Raw genomic sequence first — 19,706 nt, 5'->3', positions numbered from 1 at the left:
TGGTGGCAGAAGTTTGGGGGAGAGATGGAAAATTGACTGGAAAATTTAGCCATAATTGCTGTGTAGGAAGTGCTTCTGCTACCAAAAAGTTGGGATTGTCATCTTCTTGCCTGTTCTCACTGGGATAGTACCATGAAGCATCAGACTAGCCAGGAAGAAATGTTTCTTTTCTGATAAATGACCAACTTTATTTCCTGTAGTTTGACAATTTGCAAGCGTGCGTGTGAAGTATGAAAAATATTTTGGTAACATCGAATAACTAGTGCTGTCATTGCAAATGTGGCACTGAAACTACCCCAAATTCATGTCATTCAAGACACTTCCCCCTCCTTTTCTACAGCAAGCAAAATATTACGTATTGCAAGAAGTCATTCTTTGCTGGGGAGGTTGTAGCATGTGATTTAAATCTTTGCTTTCTCATTTCTCAGTGGTAATTAATGGAAAGTACTGCTGCCCAAAGATCTACTTCAACCACCGGTGCTTCTCAGGGCCTTACCTTAACAAAGGCAGGATTGCAGAGCTTCCTCAGTCTGTGGGACCTGGGAACTGTGTTCTTGTTCTGAAAGAGGTGAGGTGGTTGTACATAGTGCTCCTGCATATAAGAGCATATCATAAATGCAAGAGTATGTCTCTAATTATAGATGGGTAATTAATAAAATTAAGCTGATAATGAGTAAAGAGGTTTTTTTGTATAAAATCAAGTATAAATCATGGACTGTTTTATGAATGGCTGGAAAAAGCAAAAGCCCCTCATTTATCTGAGTTACAGGCAGCCTTCTACTGCTAGACTTTATTTTAGGTTAAAAGAGAGTAACCTGTAATTACCACAATCAAAAGAGGTAGTATCTTTTTATAGCTGTAATAAATGTTTCAATTTTAATTAACAGAATTTAGCTTCAGATAATCCCAAAATTCCTTTACAGTTTGCACTGTTGATGTTATAACAGAGGAAATACAGATTTTCTTATTTTCTTAGTAGAAATGGCAAACTATTTTCAATAATTGGAAAATTAAAAGAATTCTCTGTGTTTTATAAGTTGGATATGATTTGCAAAGATCAGATGAAATTGTGGTTTTGCTTTCTAATGTAACTGAGGGAGGGGAAGAGGGAGGAAGAGACCATTCTTTAATGCCAAAGAGTCTCTTCTCCAGAAGATGTTTCACAGCAAATTTACAGATACTTTAATGCAATAATTATTTTTCCGAAATCTCCAAAAAGATCATGGGGTGGTTATTATCTGACCTGAGAGGCTGAAAGTTTCCCAAAACATAACTATATGTGCACACTTGAGCTCTCATGAAACGATCACTTTAAATACAGGAATTGGCTCAACATCTCTGGAATTTTTACCTTCCCTACCACGTATCATAACTGGGAGAGACCTTAAGAAAGACTTTCTGACAGACATGCTGTAAAACAGGAGTCTGGTGGACAAGAGTGAAGCTGGTTATTGAAAAGTTCCATTTTTGCATACAGAAAAGTACCTCATCCTTTCTGCAAATTTCAGTACTCTGATGCAAGCACTCCAAAAGAGCAAGTGTGAAGTTCTGTGGCAGCTTCATTTAACCTTGAAGGTTTAACCTGCTTCACTGCCTGAAAGCATAAAATATGCACAAATCCTGCTGACATACAGATGCTGAGTGTTGCTAAAACTTCAACCAATATGCTTAGTTGTATTCGTTTCAATTATGACTCTTGCTCAATGTATGAATCCTAGAGTGAGTTTGGTACTTGCATTATATTTAATACTCTTCTTTTGAACTATAGACCTCTGGACTGCTGCATTAGTAGGACTGAAGCTGAGAGTTTGTTATGTCAAGGTTCTGATGCACCCAGTTTGGGAATGATTCAGAATAAGCACGTACTGAAAATAAGAAATACAATTTGAATGCACATTTTGTACTATCCCCCACTAACTTCAGGCTATTCACAATTTATTATTATTATTATTTTTATTATTACTACTTTATTTTATTTCAAGTGTTAAACTGTTCTTATCTCAACCCACGAGTTTTCTTAGTTTTGCTCTTGCGATTCTCTCCCCCGTCCCACTGGGAGGGTGAGCGAGCGGCTGTGTGATGCTTAGTTGCCAGCTGGGCTTAAACCACACCAATAGTACAGGCCTTATCATGGTTCATGAAAGCAAAACAGAGGAGAGCTTAAGATTTTACGGTATGATTTTGTAGCAAGTAGTGGGTTGGCAGGCAGCAAAATCCTGCAGCATTTTTTGGCACATCTTCACATGTCAAACAATCTCTGAGGTAATCACTCAGATTTACCCAAGGTTATGCAAGTTGTGTGGTATTCAGCCCCGGGGTTTAATTTAGTGACGTGTAATTCAAGGGCAATGACTTGGAAATTGCTAGATACACTCGTGACTCTGCAGACAAATACTGAAAGTTTGGCAAGGCCCAAAGTGTTGACTGCTCTCAGTTTTCATTTTGGCAGTATCGGGAGGTATCTGTCATCCTGCTGTGAATGAGTGCTTTGATGCTAGATAATTTGGATGAATGGAAGTAATTTCCTATTCTACCCTGGCACTTTAAAACAGATTTATTGGACAAATAACTTAAACTTATTTTCTCTTTTTCCTTCCCTCACTGTAGGTTCTCACTTTATTGATCAATGCAGCTTACAAACCTAGCCGTGTCTTGCGAGAACTGCAGTTGGATGAAGAGGCTGCATGGCATGGGCATGGAGAGACCCTAAAAGCCAAGTAAATTCTTTTCCTGTTTCCCACTTAGTTGATCCCAAGAGCAATGTTCTGTGCAGTCTATGCTTTAAATTCTTACATTTCAGAGAAGGAAAAATTGCTTATCAAGATGCTGACAGCCATTAAAATTTCAAATCTTTATAAACTTCTTTATGAATGTCTGGTGAAGTGCATCTGATTTTAATGCTCCTTAGTATGCCAGGTGCACTCTGCTACTGGCATGTAAGCAGCTAGTGGTGAAGTAAGAATGGTGTGCTGGTACAACATAGCATATACACTGGCAGACCTGCAGGTGAGGTTTAAGATAATTTAATTCACTTGAAGATAATTGTCAGTATTTTAAAGCAGAAGCACGTACTGCTTAGGAAGCTTCTCAGACTTGCATGGCATTTCCACACAAATTTCTCAGTGGAAGACAATTCCTCTGAAATTAAGTTATAGCAGTGCTCTGAAATGGCCTGGCATGCAAGTCTTTCTACAACAGCCTTCCCTAAAGCACTACCTAGTTTTCCTTCTGAGTTTTTTGGGTTGGAGCTTCTTTGCGAGGTTATTTTGTGGCTAGGAGAAAAGCAGTGATCACGTATATTTGATAAATCCAGATATTCCTTTATAGTCTAGTGATGGTCTTTTAATTAGGTCACTGTGTTTGTGTACTAGAGATTAGATTTTCCCAATGTGCCATAGAACACTTTTCTACATAGTTTTGAACATGTCAGTAATTCTTTTGTTGAATCGGTTTCATATGTGAAAAGACACCTTTCCATGTATTGACGGATTGCTCTGGATTTGGACAATAGGAAGATCATATGAAAGGTTAATGTAAATAGAAGATGTAGCTGAAGAATACAGAAAAAAATTTTTGTTTGGTTTCACTGAAGTTGCTCTGTGCTTTCTTTTCTCACGTAGTGACACCAGGGATATCTGGACTATGATGATATAGCTCTTTTTTTCAACGCATTAACTCGATACTTGCAGGCCTGAGACATCCCTAATAGATGTCAGCAGCACCTGTGTGGGGAGAACAAAGCAGAAATGGTGAATGACTCTGGCAGATATTTCACAGTGCGGTTCTGTCAGTGTCATGGCAAGGCTGATGAACAAAAAGAAATTTTTTCTTAATTTAAATCAAACTGGAGCAATATGTGGAGTCATGGCAAGTGACTGTCCTGACAAATTGTTGAGCAGTTAGATGAAAGCTGATTGGAAATGTAACAGTAGTTCGTTTGCCATAGTATGTGCATAGAATGGCTCGCTAGAAGCTGTCTGCTGTTACCTTTATTAGCTGAATTGGTGCACTCCGTCTTGGTTTTGGGGACCAGTTGTCTACATCACAGTGGACACTTCTTAAACAAAGAAAGAACAAACCATCTGTGAACAAAGAAAGTAAAACATCTAAACTCTGGGATAGTCCTCTCAGATGGTATTTTATAGTCGCTGGCAGGCCAGTGTTGCTGTGTTTAGTACTGCAGCTGTCTCTCTGGTGCTGACTTTGTTTCTTTGCTTGAGGATCTGTCATAAGAGACAGGACTACCTTTTCCTGGAGTTGTCAGTCCATAAAGTTCCTCATTGCTCAGGTTTTCCCTGAGTTTGATCTCAAAGCAATATTCTTGTACACATCTCAATGAAGTACTTTTATGCTGATAATTGGAGGATTTCTGAATTATGACCATATTTTCAATGCTAGATACAAAGGGAAGAGCTACCGTGCAACTGTGGAAGTTGTGAGGACGGCAGATCGGGTGGCAGATTTCTGTAGAAAAACATGCATCAAGCTGGAATGTTGTCCAAACCTCTTCGGCCCTCAGATGGTGCTGGATAAGTGCTCAGAGAACTGCTCTGTCCTGACAAAGACTAAGTACAGTGAGTAGGCTGCTGATCTCAAACCGAGGTGGGGCTTGGGGTGTTGTATTTTGGTTTTCTTTTGGCTTTGGCTCCAGAGGGAATCCAAAATACATTGCTTTGCTTACACAAGGAGCAGCTCAAGCGCTACATACACAGGCCTACAAAATATCCACGTGCCAGTGTGTAGAGGATGAAAAATTAATTCTATGTTAAGGGGTAGAACCATGGCTTAACTTTTTGTTGCGTGCTTAAAGCTTTATCTTCTTAAGACAACTTTTGGGACAAGCACTGACTCTAATACTGTAATTTAAGTGGCATTGTAATTGCTTTTACCAATTTGTGGTGGAACAAAATAAAACACTTTCAAGCTCTTTTCTTAGCTTTTAGGGTTTTTAGGGTTTTCTTAAACTAGCTTGAACCGTTTGACACTGTGAGAACAAACAGGGCATTGAGGCCATGTTTAAAAACTACAGAATATCACAAAAAGTGCCATTAAATTGGACCAAGTCTGTGGCTGATGATTTTTGTATAAAATCTGATCATTTGGGGGTTCTCAGAGATAAAGTAAATCTTTATAGGGCAAATAAAATTGATTAGTAACTCTTCTTCTTTAAACCAAATTGAAGAGGAAAATACAGACGTACTCATTTTGAAGTTTTGCAGAATTGGGGTTTCTATTGGGAAATGTCCTTCTACAGATTTTCTAGTCTTGATGATGGACAAACATAACTAGTGACGTTGAAGGTGCATTTCAACACGGTGCTCCTTTCTTCTGTCCTGGTAGCACACTATTATGGAAAGCGGAAAAACAAGCGGATAGGTAGGCCTCCAGGTGGACACAGTAACCTGGAAGTAGCCATGAAGAAACCAAATAAAAGACGGAAGAGACGAAAACATTTTTTTGTTCATAAGAAAAAACGTTCTTCTACTTCAGTGGATAACACTCCAGCTGGATCTCCCCAGGTATGAGACTGCCAACAACTTTAATAGACACGGTATGTGATCTTCGATCAGCTACATTTGAAACAACAGACTGTTAGTTTCTTGTAACCTCAGGTTATAGCTGACAAATGGGTGGCAATTGTAGCTTTTGTCCTAAACTTTCAAATTTTTTTATTTCATCACTTTTTTTTTTTTCCTACCTCTTCAGGGCAGTGGGGGAGAAGAGGAGGATGACCAGGACGAGGTAGATGAAGAATCTCTGACTGAGGATAGTACCTCAGAGCACCAAGACGAATTGCTTGAGGAATCAGAGGTATCAGAGAAGAAATCACTGTCATCCTCTCCTACACAGAGTGAACTGTCTCATTCCCTGGCTCAGGACCGAGACAAGCGGAAGAGGAAGCTCAGGACTTTTTCCTTTTCTGATGATGAAAATAAACCTCCTTCACCAAAGGTAACTCCGAATGTAGATTTGTGTTCTAGGCTTGCTCACTGTTGGGCAAGCACGAATGTCTTGGGAGTATTAGCCATCATACACGTGTTCTCATAAAATACTCTGTTAGCCCATAAAGGGCATTGTGAAGACACTACAGAATAATTAAAAATCATGATTTCTATTGCAGGTGCATTACAGGACTGTAATAAAAACTAAACAGAAGGCTGTAGGCAGAACAGTGAACTTCCTATTTCCCAGCTGTTAGCACTCCTTTTGGTTCAACCTGAGCAGTGACGTGGTGTTGACCAAATCCTGATTTTAGATCCCTGCTTACTGGCTATAACAATGCTATAGCCTGCACCCTGAGCACAATGCCATTGTGCACATCTCTGCTAACCAAGAAACCTCTACAATTTGAGCTCTCATTAAAGCTTTATTTGGCAGCTGAATGTTTGAGTGTGGGGGAGTAGAGGGGATTGCATATGTAATGTTTTGGGAATTCTTTTTGTGCTGGGTGGCTTGTCTAGGACATAAAGATGGAAGTTGCTGAAAAGCTGCAGCTGGACAGTAACCCTCTGGAATGGAGCGTGGCTGACGTCGTACGATTCCTCAAGTCCACTGACTGTGCACCACTGGCAAGAATTTTCCTTGATCAGGTATGATTCTCTGTCTGTTAAAATGTTGAATCTGTTACTCTAATGAATCACAAAAAGAAGCTCCTTTAAATTTTATAATAGGGTTTTGAGGAAACAAACGCATGCACAACATTCTGCAGTTTGGGAGAGGAGGGTTAAGGGAATGACCAGAATTTTTCCGGTTTCTTAGTACTCAATGGAGGACATTTTGGTCTGTGGGGCATCTGAATCCCAATAGAGAATGCCTACAACCAAGCAGCATGAAGGCAGGAGCCTGTTTTCTGGGAGATACAGTTTTGCCACTTGTGTTGACTTTTCCAAATTATAAATGTTTTCCATTCTGCAGACTAACTACAGGTATCACAGTGTTGTACAGCTGCGCAACAAGTTAACATTTTTGTGTTGAAATATGACAACTAGAGTACAAACATGAGTCAACTTAACATTGTTCTTGCATCTTGGTTAAAACTTGCCATGAAAAAACATCTATCAAAACTGTAGTACTGGAACTGGTGAAGAATACGGTTTATGATAGATGTTCCAGAAGATGTACTTTTCCTTGCAGAACCTCTGTTTCTCAAGAAAGATGCAGAGGTTAGGTAAAGTGACTCTCTGCATTAGATTTTCTTGGTTTCTGTTACTAGCTTATTTTTTAAAAATAGCATCTCATGAGGTTCTGTCTCTTAGCCAGTGAATTTGAGCTGACATTTTAAGAAAGGAGTTAACTTGTTCTGAGAAAGAGAGATTTTTTTTTTTTTTTTTTAAGCTGCCTGGAGTAGCACAAAAGAAACATCTAATTCACAAACGGTCATGAATCTGAAATTACAGCAAGCCAAAGCTGAAGGAGCAGGGAAAATAAAAATGCAAAGTCACTATGGAGTTTTTGTCTTCTGACAGGAAATCGATGGCCAGGCACTGCTGCTGCTGACCCTGCCCACCGTTCAGGAGTGTATGGACTTGAAACTTGGGCCAGCTATTAAACTTTGCCATCACATTGAGAGGGTCAAACTTGCCTTTTACCAGCAGTTTGCTAACTGACGAGCAGCCAAGTTGAAGTGGACCTTTGAAGCACAACTACAAAAATATGCTCCTTTCTCTCTATCAAGGAAAGCCAAATGAAGTTAAACTGGGGCCCTGGTGACCTAAGAGCATCTGTCAGCCTCAGTTTTTCACTTTGACAAAAGGAAGACAACATCTGGAGCAAAATGCCAATGCAAACACAGGGGCTACTCTACCAGCTGCCAGCTCGGGAACACAATAGTCTCTTGCTCTATGGTTCCCTTTTTTAAATATATTTTTTAATTATTACAGAAAAGTCTCCTCTGGTGGGAAATGACATTTCAATAGTTCTGTTGGCACGGAACTTTAAAAGGAGAAACGGATCCTGTTTACATTAGCATGTAGGCTGCCAGAAATAACCTTTCTCTGTTCCTGATGATTCACAGAATCCCCTTCCCTCTCTGTGGACGAACACTTGCTTTACCACAGCACTGGCTTTGGAATGTGCTTTTTGCACATTCATGTGTTAATGTTGAGTTTTTTAATGAATTTGTTCATTGTTAGGACAACAACATGGCCACGGGGTTCTGAATGTACAGTATACCAAGAGTGTGGTTCCTTTTGGGTTTTTTTTGTTTATTTTGGTTTTTTGTTTCGTTGTTGGGCTTCTGTTTCGTTTTGTTTTTACTACCTCTGTAGCCTGAACAGTAGAAGTGATGAACTAAAAAGGGAGGGAACTACTTCTTCTGGACAAATCGTCTGTAGCTGCACAGCAGTCTCTCTTCTGTAGGCATGTCAGGATACAAAACCAGTATCAGCATACAGAGCTTCTGTTCCAAAGCTTTGGCTGAAACCTGTGTAGGCTTAACCTAGATGTTACCTTTTTCTCAGATGCCAGAAAACTTAATTATTTTTTGCACTTCTCTTACAGACAGGCTGTAGGAAAAAAGGAAGGAAAGAGAAAGTGCCTCTGCATTTTCTATATTTTGGTTCTCAGATAAAATTTCTTCTTCTTCTTCTTCTTTTTTTTTTTCCCCTAAAAAAAATTGTGTGAAGTTATTTCCTTTTTCTTATAGCAAACAATTGGGCCATGTACACAGAGCCTGTCAGCAGACTTTTGCTTTGCTACTGGAACATCTTTTTAGAGAATAAACTAAGAAAACTGCAATCAATAGAGGATTGCAACTTAGCTCTGCCAGTCTTTGCATACTGGAGACTCTCTTATGAGCATGACTTTGTATTTTTAACTATTTACAGCTGCTCAGGATCAGACTTGATGAAAATGTGGCAGGTTGGGAAAGGGTTTATGTGCTTTTTTTAGAGAAAAGGACCAGAGAGACATCTAGTTACATCAGTAGATCCACAGTAGGATGAACTGCTGATTTTAATTTTCCAGGATAACAAAACCTAATCAGCCATTTGCTGTATACCTGTACTTTACACTTTAAGTAACAGGGCTTACCTTACTTTCCATTAAAGATGTGGGAAACTTGCATCAGGCTCAAGATCTGCATCAAAGAAGCATTGGGTTTCAGATGGCTTGCATTCATTCACTCTGCCTGTTCTCAGAGTATTTGGAGGAGCACAGGCAGGAGCTTTATGTGTGCAGCCCTGGTCCTTTATCTCCTATTCAAATACATTTTTGCAGAAAGCCCCTGATAGTAAGGCATTTGAGGTAGGAAGGCGCTCACTGCAGGAATTTGTTTAGGAAGGATGCATTTGCTGGTTTCTGATAAACACTGGTTACTCTGGACAAATGGATTGATTCAAGCGTCTCTTAGGCCTAATGTGATCGGTTATTCTGATGCTGTGAGCTATAGGATTCAGCAAGGAGGTTGCCTGTAAACTAAGAGCTGAGTTGGCACAATCTATGTGTCTGTATCTGCCACATAGGTGGTGAGGGGGAGCTACCTCCAATGAAAACTGTTTAGAGTAAACAAAGCTAAATAACTAGGGTTTATTTCTTTTGCCCCTTAGAATAACTGCCTAGTCAAGGCTGAACTATTTACAGAAGTGCTAAAATCAGATTTTTTTTTTTCCATTCCAGAATCAAAACATAAATGTTAGACAGACTGTTTACTAGCTGAGTATTCTTGAGGGAGGGAGGGCAGTGTGTAGCTGGGACAATTTTTTTCTCCCAAGTTGAAGCAGAGTCTGGAAACATAATTAAATTGAAATCAAAGTGCTCCTTCTTCCTCACACCAGATACATGGCCAATAAACGGACATTTTAGCTCTTCATTTTGTGCTTAGGTCATCCGCCTGTACTCCATTCCCTTAGGACAAGTTCAGTGATTAGCCATTAGGCCTGAAAAATTTTTTGAAAGAAACATTGCTGCTTTGTTGTCAGCGTCTTGTCTTGAGAAATTTGACCAGCAGAGAACTTCTGGGATGAAAGATGATGCTTTTGGATCATATTTGTCATTCTTCAGGGTTTCCAGAATTCTGATGCCCAGCAAAATTAACCTGCCTAGCCAAGAGGTGTTGGTTCCACCTTTCCCCATGGACAGATAGATGTCTTTTTAAGTAGTTGTCAGGAGAGAACAGAGCTTAAAGGGTAATTTAGTGAACCTGTTAAAACAGCGCCTAGGGTTTTAAATACAAATGTCATACTTTTTCTCAGTAAATAAAGCAGTCAGCAGTTTCAGAGGTTAGTGGATACTTACTGGTCACCTTTGGCATGTTTTATAGGCTGGATTTTTCTGCCTTGTTTTGGGAGGCACTGACAGTCTGGTCCCAATGGGATCTATTTTTGTTGAGATTTTCAAAAGGTTGTTTTCATTATTTGTGAAATGTTTTTATGCTGCATATGGGTACTGTACACTCTGTTTCCTGGAAAAAATGCACTCTTTTATTGCTGGATTTAAAAGGGATAATTGGGGCTTTATCTTGATGGATGGTGTTTCTACTTGACTGTGTTTCAAGTTCCTCTTTCTCTATACGTGGCAGATGACACAACTGCACTTACATTTGTCCATCTTATTCCAACGTGACTTGAAATCAGCTCACGTGCTGCTTTAGTTGCTCTGTTTCTTCAAAACTGGATTTTGGGTAGCCGATGGCTCAATCTTGACTTCGGGTGATACTGATGTTTCACCAGCGGGAGTTGCTGGGACTGCAGTAATTTAGGCTTCAGGGATTTGTGCTGTCCTCTACCACATCCATTCATGACAAAGCTGGAGTCCAGGAGAAAGGCAGTGGTGTCTTGCACAAATGTCTTCAGTACAGGAAAATGAGCCTTCCATTGGGCCTCGTGTACTGTTTATGTGGATGGTGAAAGGAGATGTCCCTTGACTGACCCATTGAGGGTTTGTATTCTTGCTTGTCTTATTTTCATATGCATTGTACAGTCTTGGTTTTGCACATCGTAGCTTTAGAAACATGGTGGTGCCTCCATATGGCACCATATATATACCATCATACTGTGCTAAGCTTAGCCTTGTTAGGCAGAAAGATTTTGTTGAGTTACTGTAGTGTGCTTTCTGCACCAACACAAGGAGTCCATAATAGAGAAGTATTTGACCTCCAAAAATGTCAAGGAAGGTTAATGTGGTAGAATTATCCCCCAAAGCATGAGCAGCTTGCAGTCCATCCTAAACTGAAAGCAATCCTTTCAGAAGAGGAGAGGTGCAGACAGCACTGATCTTGGTGAATGAAGACTACTTTTTTTTAACGCTAAACATTCATGAAAGTTGCTCTTTGAGGAATGAAATAAAAGGCAGATTCATTTGTGTGTTGTATAGAACTCCAGGAGCGTTTGCAGTCTCTCCTGGGATTAATGGAAACAGTACATACAGAGTTCGGGAGTGGTTGTTAAGATTACTTTGTCTTGTCACAACTTTCAGCAGTATTTTGTTGTTGTTTTAGGATTTGCTAGTGTTTATTCTTGATTCCAATGATGCTTTAAAGGAGGGAAGGAGTATGTAGCTGCTAGGTCCACAAAAGTGTAAATATATTTACAGTTGATTGGACTGAGCACTCCACTCTTCTGTATAAAGTACAAAGACTTGGTATGTCGTTAGCAAAAGGCAAAGTGGCTTGCGAGATTTTTGAATGTAATGGAATAGACTTCAAAACTACAAAGCTCAAATTGGAGACTGGATACCTTTGGACCAAATCTGTTGTTAGAGGAGAAGTTACTAGATGAAGTAGCCTTACCAGAAAGCCAAAAATACAATGATCCTATACAAAGCTACTCCTTAACCAATCCTGTCACATAGAGGCAGACTGGTTACTCCTACTGTGAGCTCAAATTACCTAAAAGTAACTAAGCACAAAGACATAGGCTCTGTCAGGAGACTTCAGATGTTGGCTGAAGGCTCCGTTTTAAAGGGATTGTGTTCTGAACGCACATTTCGGAGTGCTGCCAACCTTCCCCAAACATGCATGTAGCCTTGTTTTCAAAGGCAGCCTTTTGGGTGAAGGATTAGAATGGGACTTGGGAACACCAGATACAACAAGCCTCTTCTATTGTTATGTGTTTTTCTGGGGAAAAAAAAAAAATCAAAAAAATCTGTATGAAATATAGCAAAAATGAGTTAAGGTTAGTGACACTTTGACTTCATGGTCATTTCTAGCTTCCTCAGCGTCGCATCTGTTGTGCTGAAACGCACCAGACATACGAACGGACTTTTTGATGAGAAGACGAAGTTATTCTGTTAGGTGCAAAGCCAGCAGTGTTTGGCTTAGCTTTAAGCCATGGAAGCGAGCAGGTCTTGCGCTGACAAAATTCAGAGGCAGTAGGTCTAACTGACTTAGCACAAACATGGGTACAGAGCCTGTGGAAGTCCTCTAGCCTTGCACAGTTCAAGAGGAACAGGCCTTCTGCTTGAGACACGGGGACGGCTCACTCAAGTTGTGTGAATGAACAATGAGGTCCGGGCACCAATGAATTCTTGCCCAGTCTGGAAGTTGTTGAGCACCAGTTTCCAAGAAACCTCGTGGAAAAAAAAATTCTGGAGGTGTCATGTTTCTCCTCTCCTCTTTTTTTTTTTTTTTTTTTTCTGTTTAAAATAAATTTTAATCAATCTTTGTAGACAATCAGAGGTCTTCTAGGAGACTCTGCCCTAAAGGGTACCTGCTCTCCACCTGTGGGCCTCTTTCTTATACTAACTCATTGGAACTGATGCACTTTTCCTGTATTTTGCCTTTTTTAATTAGCTGCTTGTTCTTAAACAAAGATTTAAATGCATATTGTGTTGTGTCCCTTCTGCTTGTTGTTTTATCTTTCTTTAACTTTTAAAAAAATATATATATGCAGTGAGACTGAAGTACTACATGGAAGAGAAACATGCACAAGAAAATATGCCTATTAAGTCCCACCATTGTTTGAGCAGGTGTAACAATTTAATCAGAGGATTTTTTAAAAAATATTTTGGATGGATATTTTGCTTGTTTTGTCTGTAAATAGTGTACATAAGTTTGTGGTATATGACAGTTTTAAGTGGTTGTAAGAAAATTAAAAAAGATGCTTAAACTGTTACTGATGGCTTTGGTGTTAATATAATGATAAATACTGCTGCTTACCATGAGCAATCTTCTGTCTTGCAAAAGTGGGGGTAAAACTGTGTAGCATGTTCCATTACTTGCATAAAAGGTAAATGCAGACCACATAAATACCACTTGCATGAGCTTCATGTTAAGAGCTTGATTGGGTTGTATACAGTTCCCTCAAATGCAGGAATCCTATTTCTCTAAGCCGTCTTCTAAGGTAACAGATTTTGTGTTTCACAGGATGCTGAGGCTAATATACAGGAGCTGAGGACAGAACCTACGAATCAGGGTAATTTTCTTTTACTGCTTTCTTTGAACATAAGGAGCTGCTTGGTACTGTTCAAAGCAAACCTTGCAAATGCTGCTGCTCCTTCTGGATGGTTATGTAAAGGTTTACACTCTCCCGTCAAGTTGAAATTTTTAAAAGTGCTGGCTTTGCTTTCTCTGAATAACATGAAGGTGCACAGGATGTTTCAGAAACAGGTCAGCCTTGCAAAGTTCTTGTTTCCTTACTTGGCATTCCAACAGATTGTACTCGTGTGCTCCTTAGCACTTGTTTCTTGGCTGCGCTTCAGTTGTCTTGAGCTGATTTTATACCGGGTGCAGAAAACGCATAGGAGTGGGGTGAAACTGATTTGCTTTTTACTGTCTTTAAACATCTATAAATATTTAGGATTTAAGGTAAATCTTTCACTTGCCTTCACAGAGCACTGTCTACTTGAGAGAAATCTGAAGGCTTATGAATAGCACATACCAGGAGGCAGTGCGTTGTCTGCCACAGGTTTCAGAAGGGCTTAGAGGAGTCATGAGGAGCTGAGAACCCTTGAAGAGGTATTTTTGGGGAATGATCTCTTTTAAAGCAGGGAATATGGAGTAACACAAGGCATAAGCCCTTATGTTTCCACGTTCATATATATTGTGTGTAAAAAGCATTAGGTAAATCTTTAACCAGTATAAGTGTCCACAGGTATGCGTGTGGAAATCTAACGTTCAGCAGCAGCTGTGAAAGCTTAAAAACCGCTCCTCGGTCACAAGTAAATAGGTCAGGCCCACGTTTGAGGTGTGGTGCTTGATGACCGTGATCCCTGCGTGCAAGGGGGAGAACTTTGGTCCTCCTTTCTTTTAGATAACTCTATTTGCATTCCTGAACTCTTGCTTTTGATGCAGCTCAAAGCAGAGGAGCGTTGACTTGGGGTGCAGAGGCACTGGGCAGTGCATTCTGGCCGTGTGCTCTGTAAGTCAGAGAATTGAGAGCATTTCTCTTTCTAGCTGCAACTTCCAGACTTTTATGGCACAGCCTAAAATACCAGAGAAATCACTGCTGTGTGCCAGTGCTGTTGGCATCGCCTGCCAGGAAGGACAATCACGTAGGTGGGTCTGTAAGATAGATGCAACAAATGTCATTATTTGAACAACTATTGCTTCATGTGCTCTGCTTAGTTTTCTGATAGACTTAAACATGATGTACTTTCTGGGTCGTACTTATCAGTGAATTCATATTTAGACTGGGATTTTAATTATTTAAAGGAATGCAAGAAACAGTGTAAGAAAAAACTACAATGCAATGTGACCTAGGCTGATCCCGCACTAAAACCGAGAACCCGAACTTGAGTGCAGTTCTGCTTGTGATTAAGAGGGCATGGTGTGATGGGATCGGTCAGGCTCAGGGGTCAACAGGTGCATTTTCTAAATGACAGTGCTGACGTGTTATGTTTTATCCATTGTGCCGTTGGTTGTCCTTTTAAAAGAACAAGCATTTTTGCTAAAGAATACAGGTCATAATTTTTTCTTTCTAGTTTGATGTCAAACTTGCCTGACCTGTGGGTCTGAGCTGTAGCTGGTGGGTAAGCAAGCCCTTGGGTGGGTGCGGTTCTGACCCGGGGTTTCCTCTGCCGGGGCTCCAGCGCGACGTGGAAACCCTTTGGATGGTGCAGCCAAATGGCGTTTTGCGGCCGCCCCAAGAACTAGACACTGGTGAGCGAAGCCCAGGCGCCTTAGCAGCTGCCTGGCTGGCTGCCGGCTCTTGCCCCACGGCAACGGGAAGGCCTGGGGAGCGTTACTGCGCCTGACCCGCTGTTCTGGCTGGAGCCCGCGGCAGCTCTCCGCCCTCTCCTCCCGCAGAGGTGCGCGGGGGGAAGGAACCCTCCTCTGGTGGCACTGCCGGACGGAGTGTTCGGTTTGGGGTTGTGTTGGTTCCCCCTTGAGGGGCAGCCGGCCGCAGAGGATGGCCGGACGCCTCCCCTGCTCCTCCGGCCCATGCCAGCCCTCAGCCCCAGGCGCGGGCTGACCCGGCCCGCCGGCCGCGGCCCCGCTCCCCCGGCGCAGGCGGACTCGGCTCAGGGCGGGGGCGGAGCGGGCGGCTTCGCCGGAGCCGGGGCTCGGCCAATGGGAGAGCGGCGCGGCTGGTGACGCGCGGGGTGGGCGGTGCGGCGCAGGAAGCGGGGCGGGGGGCGCGGCCTCGCCCGCCGGTCGCGACGTCGCCGCCGCCATGCGCCGCTGAGGCGGGCGCTGGCCGGGCCTCGCCATGGGGGCACCGCCGCCCAACGGCAGCCTCGGCCTCACCGACAGCCCCCCGCAGCCGGGCGGGGCGGCGGCGGGGCCGGGAGACCGCGGCTGCGAGAACGGGGCCCTCATGGACACCTTCGGCATCTTCCTGCAGGGGCTGCTGGGCGTCGTGGCCTTCAGCACCCTCATGCGTGAGTGGCGGCGGGGGCGGGCCGCGGCCTCCGGGCCTCGCCGGCTCCGGGCGGCCTGGCAGCGGCGGGCGGTGAGCGGGCGGGGGCGTGCCGGGGCCGGACGGGTCCCGTCCTCCTCGGGGGGCTCGGGCTTGGTTCGTGGTGCCGCGACCTCGCTGCTGTGTCCCGAGGCCGTCCCGGCAGGAGCGCCGTGCTGTCCGGGCTCCGGGCCGGGCCGTGAAGGGCCGCCGCGGTCGCAGAGAGTGCGGCTGCGGCCGGGGCTTTGCTGACGCCAGGTTAGCTGGAGCGGGGCCGTGAGGTCAGGCTGCGGGACACGGCCCGGCAGCCCGGGGAGGGCTCTCCGCTGTTCCCCGCACCCCTCGGGGGCCTGTGCCCCTGCAGGGCTGGAGTGGGGCGTTAGCACCAGTCCTGAGGGAACGGCTGATGGGCAGCGGAGGCAGATGTTTAAGATGAACAGCATTGTTCCTGTGTTTCAAGTACTCCAAGCAAATGCACTTTCTGAAATTTGCTTTCCTAATATTTGCACCCATGCTGATACAATTTATCACTCTGGGGGTGGGCATGTATTCTGCTTTGAATACAACCATCAAGATGTGGTGTTGTGTGCGGAATCACTCGGGTTCAGAATATACAAAAGAAAAGGGTTAGGCTGTGTCAGTTTTACTGCAGGTGTACCTTGTCATATCATCAACAGTAAAGTAAGACACGCTTCTTTAAATCACAACACACTGTGCTGCGCTTGCTTAGAGTATGTGCTATACCTTGGAGTTGGAGCAGACGGTGAACTCGTGGCTGTCTGCAGCAGCTCCGCTGATGAGCAGTAACTTGTTACGCTGCTCATTTGAGTCTGGTGGAAAGGCAAGAAAGGCTGGGGGCCGTAGTGACTCCAACCCTGCCTGCTCTGAGGGAATTGCCACAACGTGGAACAGTTCTGGTAGATTTTTCTCTCTATCCCATGCTGTAGTTAGCATCCTTTTGGTTGAGGAGTGAAAAACAAGCCCAGTGCCATTACTCAGCTGACCATGAAGTTGCTGTTAACAAAACCTGGGGGAGGGAAAAGGGAACATCAGCTACAAGTATTTTACAGTTTGACTGATCTAAAGACCAAGATCCTGTTTACATTAGAATTGAATTGATACCCTTTCATGCTAGCATCATACTATTGCGATTAAGTCAAAAGTTTGCTAATGCGCTATATTTGCATACTTTAGTGTTTCAGTCATGGTTGACAATTGCATTGCTCTTACAAAAGCAATGTATGTAGCAGTCATCATTACGTTACTGAATGACAACAGTAGTCACTGGTGTAACATTGGGTCAGTCGGAGCATCCTCATAATTAGGGGTTTTAGCAGTTTCCAAACAGAAGTACCTCTCTTTAAGAAGATGATGTGTACACATTGTTGTTTTTGGATTAAGAGATACAAATAGATAATTCTTATGGATTGTGCATCAAAAGATGAAGAACTACACGTTATTTGTCAGGATGGTATCTTTTTTTCTGGAAATGGTATTACTTTATGCATTTTACAGTAACACTGGAATGCTTAGTAAAGATAAGAAAAAGTGAATACAAGAAGTATGGACTAGGAAAATAAAAGCCTAGTTGTTATCTAACTTTGGTCAGATATTTTTAAACCATGAACTATTAGAAGGAGATTATCAATGAAGTGTTTGCAATTGTGGAAGAAGGGAGTGAAAGGAAGGTAGCCAGACCTTGCAGTGGTACTGGTGAGAAAAGGAATCCGTTTCCAAAGCAGATTAGAGCAAAAAAGTAGCAACTTGTCATGCTTACAAGTGCTTACATTTGAAAATGGAAGGATAGGTATGTTTGTCCCAGTTTTGATAGCCACCTTCTCTTCCACTTCATTTTGGGCTTCTCGCCTAGCAGGCAGAGAAGCTGGCCCTGCTGCGTGGACTGGTTACACTGGTAAAAGAGCAGTTTCTCGGTTAAGTGCTGTGCTATGCTGGAAGGGATGGTTCTGTTCTGTCTGCTAGTTCTGTCTGAATGTTTCTATCCTTTTATATCATATGCAAAACATCCGGTATGTTGTTCCAAAACCTTTAGAAGTTACCTCAACAAGGAGGACTTCTTGTGATCCACGTGACAGGTCTGATGTGACAGAGAAGCAGGAATTTGTGGCTGAGAACGGGAGGGAGAGCATGACCTCCCCTCAGCAGTCGCCTCGGCACATACATGGTTGTCCCTGTCCCTGAGCTGCTGTGACAGAAGGGATGACACAAGTTGTGGAGCTGGATCACAGAACTGATACAGCAAGAAAAATACACAGGGAGACGTGGTTATTTTTAAGCTGGAGTATTTCCTTGCTCTGGTCCTCTAGCTGTCCGGCACAACGGGAGTAGCGCTGAGGAAGAAAGAAGTGGCGTAGGCAGGGACTGCTAGAGAAGTGGCACTGCTGTCAGGTCAGAGGTGGGCCTCCCCTTTGAACAGCATTAATTCTCGGTATGTGGCTGTATCGCTTCTCCAGCTCTCCTCCATAAAAAGTCAGAGGACACATGACTGGCTAGTATTTAAATTTAACTTAGAAAGGGCAGATCACTTGCCTTTTTTTTTTTTTTTTTTTTGAAAGGGAACCCTAGAAGGAGCTACTCTAATACTTTGGTTGTGATTAATGGTGCAGAACCCTCTGTAGAAAAAGAAATGAAAGTAACAGCAACGGACATACATTGTACAATTGCTCTTTATGCACAGAGGCTGTGTTCCTTTGAAAAATATTTGATTTGACATATAAAGAATAAGAATTTTTTTTAAGTGACTAAATCAAAGGATGACCCAGACTTGCCTTTTTCTAGATGAATCTTACCATGCTTGTGTTCAGTGGAACAAAGAATTTTTTTTTTTTCTGGTTGTAGTAACTAGCTGGAGGAGGAGGACGTTTTCTGTGCCTCATTAGTAGATGTTCATCTATAAATGACTGAAGGAGTATTGTTAAAGCAAAATTGTTCAAGATCTGACACTGCAGTTTGCCACTTTCTTGTGTGTGCACCTATCCAACTGCTGTAAAGTTATGCTATCAACTGACCTGCCAATGACATCAGTTAAACTTCATCTTTTAAGGGCTAAAATGTAGTTAAGTGTCAGGTTTGTAATTTGTTGAAGATGGGGTGACTCTCTGACAGGGGGAGTGTGGAAACTGCATTGCTGCGACTATTTTCTAATACTTCAAGGAAAGTTTTTACCCCAATCATATTATCAGCCTACCTTGTGTGTCCCCTCACTACTAAATTCACGCAACAAAGAAGTGACAGGGGCAGAGAATTTCTCACTTTGAGCTGATGAAATGATAATTTGAAATTAAATCTGAAGTTTCCTTTTCTTTGTAGCTCTTGCCTCTTTGTTCTGTCACACAAGGAATAAAGAACAGTTTAACTTACTGAATTACCTCACAGTTTAAAGGATTGCCTTCGTCTATTATCTTCAGATTCAAATATACAACCTTTCGTAAACCCCTTATCTTTTTCTCATGGAAGATAGTTTAGCTAATCATCTATCCTGGGCTTATACAGGAGACTCCCTAGCCCCCTTAACCAAAGAGTAGAAGTTTGCATTTGTTTTTATTGCTATAAGTTGTTCAAGGCCCCCCACCAAATCCTGTCCTCCTGCTCTTCATGTAAAGCGCTGTTCACAAGCTAGAGAAGAGACGTCCTCTTCTGTTGTCTGAATCGGCAGTGAATATACTTAATACTATTGGAACCTACTAGTGTGTTTGATCACTGTGAATTAATCTTAACTGCTCTGAGTTCAGCTCTCTGCTGCAAGAGGCACATGGAAACAGTTTCACCCAGACACTTCAGATGTTCTAGTACATCGAACGTCGTACTGAAGTCGGGCTAGATGACTTCTGTTGCTTCTCTCCTAACCACAGGCTCTAACTCCCTATCAAAGCAAACTAATTGATCAAAAACTACCTCTTTTTGGCAAATCTGCTT

The 19,706-nt window shown here is 42.5% G+C and overlaps 2 protein-coding genes across 3 annotated transcripts in view; both read left to right on the top strand.

The window, feature by feature from the left end:
- Window positions 1–13,049, top strand: part of SFMBT1 (Scm like with four mbt domains 1) — an 82,908-nt gene extending 69,859 nt beyond the window's left edge. Inside the window, exons 15-21 of the mRNA XM_075159227.1 lie at window positions 429–568; window positions 2,608–2,717; window positions 4,399–4,574; window positions 5,341–5,519; window positions 5,707–5,952; window positions 6,462–6,590; window positions 7,467–13,049. Of these exons, the coding sequence (XP_075015328.1) occupies window positions 429–568; window positions 2,608–2,717; window positions 4,399–4,574; window positions 5,341–5,519; window positions 5,707–5,952; window positions 6,462–6,590; window positions 7,467–7,607 (1,121 nt within the window). The 3' untranslated portion in view covers window positions 7,608–13,049. The remainder of the gene's footprint in view (window positions 1–428; window positions 569–2,607; window positions 2,718–4,398; window positions 4,575–5,340; window positions 5,520–5,706; window positions 5,953–6,461; window positions 6,591–7,466) is intronic.
- Window positions 13,050–15,522: 2,473 nt separating this feature from the next.
- The window catches only part of STIMATE (STIM activating enhancer), a 37,745-nt gene continuing 33,561 nt past the window's right edge, over window positions 15,523–19,706 (top strand). For both annotated transcript variants that reach the window (XM_075159223.1, XM_075159222.1), the window contains exon 1: window positions 15,523–15,756. In XM_075159223.1, the coding sequence (XP_075015324.1) occupies window positions 15,585–15,756 (172 nt within the window). In that variant the 5' untranslated portion in view covers window positions 15,523–15,584. The remainder of the gene's footprint in view (window positions 15,757–19,706) is intronic.

Source organism: Calonectris borealis, chromosome 10 (genome assembly GCF_964195595.1).
Source record: "Calonectris borealis chromosome 10, bCalBor7.hap1.2, whole genome shotgun sequence".
NCBI classification, from domain to species: domain Eukaryota; kingdom Metazoa; phylum Chordata; class Aves; order Procellariiformes; family Procellariidae; genus Calonectris; species Calonectris borealis.
The sequence above is the reverse complement of the archived record's forward strand: the minus strand, read 5'-3'. Positions and strand labels throughout refer to the sequence as shown.